Source organism: Gadus chalcogrammus, chromosome 10 (assembly GCF_026213295.1).
Source record: "Gadus chalcogrammus isolate NIFS_2021 chromosome 10, NIFS_Gcha_1.0, whole genome shotgun sequence".
Taxonomy (NCBI): Eukaryota; Metazoa; Chordata; class Actinopteri; order Gadiformes; family Gadidae; genus Gadus; species Gadus chalcogrammus.
In genome coordinates, this window is record NC_079421.1 from 20,928,473 (window position 1) to 20,934,658 (window position 6,186).

The 6,186-nt window shown below is 43.5% G+C and overlaps 1 protein-coding gene across 1 annotated transcript in view; it reads right to left on the reverse strand.

Moving 5' to 3' along the window:
• Nucleotides 1–910: 910 nt before the first annotated feature.
• The window catches only part of sparc (secreted protein, acidic, cysteine-rich (osteonectin)), a 13,514-nt gene continuing 8,238 nt past the window's right edge, over nucleotides 911–6,186 (reverse strand). Inside the window, exons 4-10 of the mRNA XM_056600466.1 lie at nucleotides 5,778–5,865; nucleotides 4,913–5,037; nucleotides 4,393–4,513; nucleotides 3,274–3,407; nucleotides 2,650–2,798; nucleotides 1,744–1,892; nucleotides 911–1,335 (exon numbers count right to left, since the gene is read on the reverse strand). Of these exons, the coding sequence (XP_056456441.1) occupies nucleotides 1,307–1,335; nucleotides 1,744–1,892; nucleotides 2,650–2,798; nucleotides 3,274–3,407; nucleotides 4,393–4,513; nucleotides 4,913–5,037; nucleotides 5,778–5,865 (795 nt within the window). The 3' untranslated portion in view covers nucleotides 911–1,306. The remainder of the gene's footprint in view (nucleotides 1,336–1,743; nucleotides 1,893–2,649; nucleotides 2,799–3,273; nucleotides 3,408–4,392; nucleotides 4,514–4,912; nucleotides 5,038–5,777; nucleotides 5,866–6,186) is intronic.

The window sequence follows — 6,186 nt, forward strand, 5'->3', positions numbered from 1 at the left end:
TGTCACGCTGGCAGGGGCAACAAAAGACTATATTTTACTTGCACATATTTGGGCGTTTTTTGCGCTTTCTGTGGCTTTGCCACCACCGTGCATTGTGCTATGTGTGTCTACCTAATGTGTTCAGAGTTTTCAAGGGTTAAATCGACCCTCTAGTGACATCACAAAGGGGAGTGTCCATGCAACTGCATGATGGATAGAGCAACTGACCAGCCTACCAAGTGGACTTGACCCACTGCTAGGGCTGATCTATCCATTCGTGATGTCACTAGAGGATAGATTTCACCTGGTGGTAAAATAGGATAGGGCCCGTTAGCAAACCAACCAATCAGAGCTCAGCAGTTGTTTCCATCGCATCTCTTGGTATGTCAGTGAGTGGGGCCCTGCCCGGACTCGTCCGTGGGAGCGGAGGTGGACAGGAAGGTATGAGGACGGAGATGGCGGGGTGTTTTTGGAGTACTTTATTCATAGAAATAGTTCTGTCGTGCCTCAACGATGCACGGCAGATATCAGCAGAAACATTTCAAGAGCAAGTAAATCTCTCAGCCTGCGAGATCGTCTACTAATTATAACATGTTGAAACAATATCAATGCCGGTATATCTGGAGTGTCATAAAGTCCAAGCGGGCCTTTGGGCAAAGCATCAACTCAAAAACCCGTGAGTTTGACTCTATGCAAAATTTACCCCTGAATTTCTTTACCACCTTCAATGATGTCACAGAATACATCTTTTCTTTAATTTTCCAAATATTAAAAAATAATAAAAAAGGTTGGTTCTTGACTTTATGAGGGGAAACAGTAGTCGAGTCAAAAAAGAGATACACAAAGAAACAAGGACACGCACAAACAAAAAAAAACAGCACCACCAGAAGAGGACCAAACTAGTCCGAGGTCAGGAAGCAAGCTGAGGGAATTATTTATTTAAAACTTTATTTTTTAATTTTACAACTTGGTCTCTTTGCAGGATGTTTTGTTTCTATTTCAGATAATTGCCCGAAAGAATACCAAAAAACCAACACATTAGATATGGTACAGAGCTGACAAACAGAACAGAACACATTTACGTCTGATGTTATTAATCTTAAAGTCATTTGAATTGTCTTTGTGGAGAGTTTGATTTTAACCAATGAATGGAAGCTGCTTGTAAACACCTTGGGTGTGTACAGATTGTGCACTTCTTTAGTTATTCTAACAAATGCTTTAGTGGTATAGGTAGGAGAGGTTGTTATAGAAAATAAAAATAACCTGCAGTTAGCACCATTACTGGGTTTTTTAATTTACTAGGGAACCAGGAATCGCCAAGACTGTCTTACAGAACCATGTCCTTATCGATGTCCTCTGTGGAAGGAACAAAGAGACAAGGGTTGGGAGAGCAGATCACAAGATGGTGTTTTTCTGTTGAGATTGTGTGTGCGCGTGTTGTACATGTTCCCATATTGCTATACTACCGAGAACATTGGCATAAACTATGGATGCATACATTGCCAATGCTACACTCTGTATATATGCGTATTTACTCAGTAGTATAGAATTATGGATCCTGTCCAAGTTAGGCCCCAAATGATAGTCTACAAGTCAAGAGGACAACCATTGGATTGGATAGGTGAATTCAATAAAGATCTTTGGCTGATGTCTGTGTGTGTGTGTGTGTGTGTGTGTGTGTGTGCGCGTGTGTGTGTGTGTGTGTGTATTGTGTACTTGCGTGTATGTACTTGCGTGAGTGTACTTGCGTGTGTGTGCCCTTACCTTCCTTGATGCCGAAGCATGCGGCCCACTCCTCCAGGGCGATGTACTTGTCGCTGTCAGCGTCACACTCGTCGAAGAAGCGAGTGGTGCAGTGCTCCATGGGGATCAGAGGAGCGCGCAGGGGGGCCAGCTCTGTGTGGGTCAGGAACCTACGCAAACACGCACACACACAGACATAAACATACACACAGACGCATGTACACACATTGAATATCTAAGATATTTGCTAATGCTACATTAATGCAGATAATGGGGCAAATGCATAAAATATAATAACGATTTATTATTTATCAAATTAATAGTTATTTAATAATATGATATTAATGTTTTGATTTATGATGGGCTGACTGAGACAGCTGTGGTTCCCAGGGCTACTGGCGAAATGGACAGTGATGATGTCATTTCCTGTCGCTGGTTTCCAGGGAAAACACCCAAACCGGTGTCTGTCAAATGGCCAGCGCTTCAGCGCAAACCCACTGCCTTGACCGGTCCGGTTTCATCAAGTTTAAATGGATATTTACCACTGAGATACTGCCACATCACCATTACACAGAGAATAATATTGTACTGCTTTAATACTTCGCTGTTGTTTACACTCATAAAACCTGCAATTTTGTGGTGACAGGTATTTGGAGGGAGGAAGGGGATATATTTATCTTAATCTTTTTTACATCCTTATTAACCTTCAAGATATACCTTCCAGAGTACATGGGATGGGAAATAAACATATAAGTTGCTCACATATCGCCATGTTGTTTGTACGGTTGTCATAATGTGTGTGTCTGTGTGTGTGTGTGTGTGTGTGTGTGTGCGTGCGTGCGTGCGTGCGTGTGTGTGTGTGTGAAGGTTAATGCTTGTCTATGTCTGTTAATAAGAATGCGTGTTCATAACTCGGTGGGAACCTACCCATCGGCGGGATGCTGGTCCAGCTCTCCGAACTGCCAGTGCACGGGGAAGATGTACATGTTGTAGTTCTTCTCAAAGTCATGGGCCAGGAGGTCCAGGGAGTGCTCTCCGGACTGCAGACGCTTGACATTCTCGTAGATCTTCTGCACCTGAACCATTGAACACAGCCGGGTTACAGCTCCGCCACACATCGGCCAACACAGAGGATGTGTTCAGAGGATCCAGGGCCTTTAGAGGCTTAGAGTGGCCAGAGTACTAGAGTATTTAGAGTACTAGAGCATTCAGTGAACTAATGTCTTCAGAGTACTAGTATTAAAAGTACTGGAGTACTCAGATAAGGGCAGTATTCAGAGGACTACAGTATTAAGAAGATCATAGTATTCAGAGGACTAGTGTTCTCAGAGTACTAAAGTATTCAGAGGACAAGAGTATTCAAAGTTGTATACCTTCTGAGTATTCAGAAAGTACAGATCATTTAGAATATTCAAAGTATAAAATGTTCAGACTACTAAAGTATTAGTAATTCTCTGATACTTAATCTCTAATACTTAGTAATTAGTATTATTTCAAGTAATACTCCTTTAGTACTAATAGTACAGAGAGTATGAAGGTACTCAGACATACTCTGACTTTCTGCTTCTCGGTGAGCAGGTTGTTGTCCTCGTCGCGCTCAAACAGAGTGACCAGAACGTTCTTCAGCCAGTCCCTCATTCGGAGGGGGAACTCACTCAGCTCAGCGTCCACACAGGTCTCCAGGACTGCACACAGAGAACACAAAGAAGTTACAGCTACATGTTACATACATTGAGTTATATACATAGAACATACAGTAACATACATAGAATCTGATACAGATACAGGACATACAGAAACACAGATAGAACACTATAGGACATACAGTTGAACACGTAGAAGACCAGTAATAGGTTATACAGGTACCTTCGAAGAGCATGAGACAGTTAGGTTAGATTGAACATACAGTTAAGGAACATGGGATCGTGAATCCTTGTTTTTGAATTGTGTTTTTAAATTGATTTAGATTAAAGAGCAGGATGTTTAAGGCATCTTGCTTATTGACACTGTGGACATTAGGGTTTGAATCCAAACACCTTTCAGCCAACCATGTCCCTGTCTCCATAACAAGAGGAAAATAGTGAGAAATTAAATTGAGAACATGATACAAAATATCCCACTATTAAATAAAAATCCAGCTGTTCTTTTGTTAAAAAGCAAAAATGTCTCCATCTTATCCCTTTGGTCCCATCTCACCACCCCCTACTCTCCACCAGGGAGTTGGGTTTGAGCTCCAGCAAGAGACCTGAGGAGGACTGCGTGTCTGGGCGGATTCTCCCAGGGCCGTGTTGAAGCCTGTCAGGGTAGCGCTAGGTGCTGGGCCCCCCTACGGCTCCTCCCATTTTCCCATGACTCCCCCAGGTCGTACATAGACTACACTTCAAAGATAACGATTTTCTGTTCATTTCTGTTCCATTCTATTCCATGAGAGAAGCATGACACCTAGACGTGAAGGAATACCAAATGTTGGTGAGAAGAGAACACTTTCCGTCTCGTTTCTATTAGTGTTTGTGCTTCCAACAACGGGTCAGGAAGTGATGTAACAACTCAGGATATGATGTTAGAGCCTGACCAGAACGAGAACCCAGACCAGTACAGGTCAGTGCCGGGCTGGAGCTGAAATATGTCTGGATTTAGGACCTTCTGAACCAGGCTTTTTGTCTCACTCACATTTGCAGGCTCCAAGGTAGTCAAGGTGAAGCTTGTGTCCCTTCTTGGTTCCCTCCAGGGCGCACTTGGTGGCGAAGAAGTGGCAGGATGAGTCGTAGGTCTTGTTGTCGGTTCCACAAACCTGGACAACGCGAAGAGGAGGGCAGATTAATACCTTTTATTGTCATATTTTTATGTTTTGTATTCTCAACTAAAGCCCCGACATTGTCAGAATCGAGTGAGATCTGCCCCGAGGTTTTGAAAATATTTTTCTGGTTTCAATCTTAATTAGTTTACTACAGTTATCTAGTATGCTAAACTAGATAAGTGGCCTAAAGATGTAAAAATACAGGGGACTATCGTCTCTGGCACACAGATGGTGTTGATTTTCCCATCGTTCAACCAAAAATGGAGTTATGCTTGTCTGTACTTGTTTCTGCAAAAAATAAGGAGGCATATAAAGTGCGAAGAAGCTGTAAAGTCGGGCCACACAGCGTTTCATTTGGACTGTTTGACCGTTTAAGCCGGGAATCAAACTCACGTGCTCGAACTCTCCGGCGGCAGCGGGGCAGCTGGACGGGTCCTGGCAGACGCACATCGGGCTGTTGTTTTCCTCGTCAATCTCGCACACCTTGCCCTTCTTGCAGTGGTGGTTCAAGCAGGGGTCTGCGGGTAACCCACGGAACAACATTCTATTAGTACAGCCCTTCTGCTCTTACATTTAGCTCAGGTTGACAGTACACACCAAGAATAATATATTCCTATTTTTTTTTAAATATTTGATTTATTTTTTATATTTAGCTTCTTTGCAGTTGACACTCTCCTTCTCGTACATTTCCGCCATCTAGAATGTTCCCACAACTCACTACTTTGATCTTTTATTAAATCAGTTTTATATTTTCATGTTCATTTCATGTTTACTTCTCCCCCCACTTGGGTTGCACTGCCTTTCCGCTCTGTTCTATATTAAATCAACACATCAGCCATTTTGTTTACGCCAGGAATGACTGGCAGCCATAAGTGTTGGCACCGCAGAGGAAGCCAGCGGCCGCAGACCTGTGGCCTGCTACTCAAATACATGACTGCAGCCTGAGAGGAAGAGACGATTACAGCCCTCCCCTGGGAGAGTCAGTCATTTCGACGGTCCTCTTGCAGAGCTGAGCCGAGGCGCCTCAGATCAAACAGCATGGATGGAGGCGTACCATCATGTAATGTACGTATGTTAAAGTTTACTACTGTTGGCCGAAGGGTAAGTGTCAGGCTAACACAGCTGTAAACTAACCAAGCTCAACGCCAAAAAAATCATGGCTGCTGTCAGTGGAGTTGGCTGAAATGAATGCAAACATGTGGGATTGTGTGTTTGAGTTTGTGCATTTGTGTGTATGTGTGTGGTCACGTGTACTTACTCTCAGCTGGGAAGTCCTCCTCGATCTGGATGGCCTCGTCAAACTCTCCGGTCTCAATCTGCACAGGGTTGATGCCCACCGTGGTCTCCTGGGGGGTACCACACAGGAAGCAGTCAGAAAGACGAGTGATGACCTCAGGGTGACATCACGACTGCATAAGATAGGTCATGCGTCAAACAGCTGGCGGTCAGACCACGACCTCATGCGATTCGTCAGGACTCTTAATTAAGGAAAATAATTCACTTCTGTCCCAGAAGATGGTAGAAAACATTTTCCAAGGAGATTGTTCAATCCGAGTCACAAGAGCGCTTCTGGGAGAAGCAGGAAATAAATGTCCCTCCTTTGAGACAAAACACCGTTGACTCCTACTACAGATGGACTATAAAGAATGTGTTTGGCTAACATATTG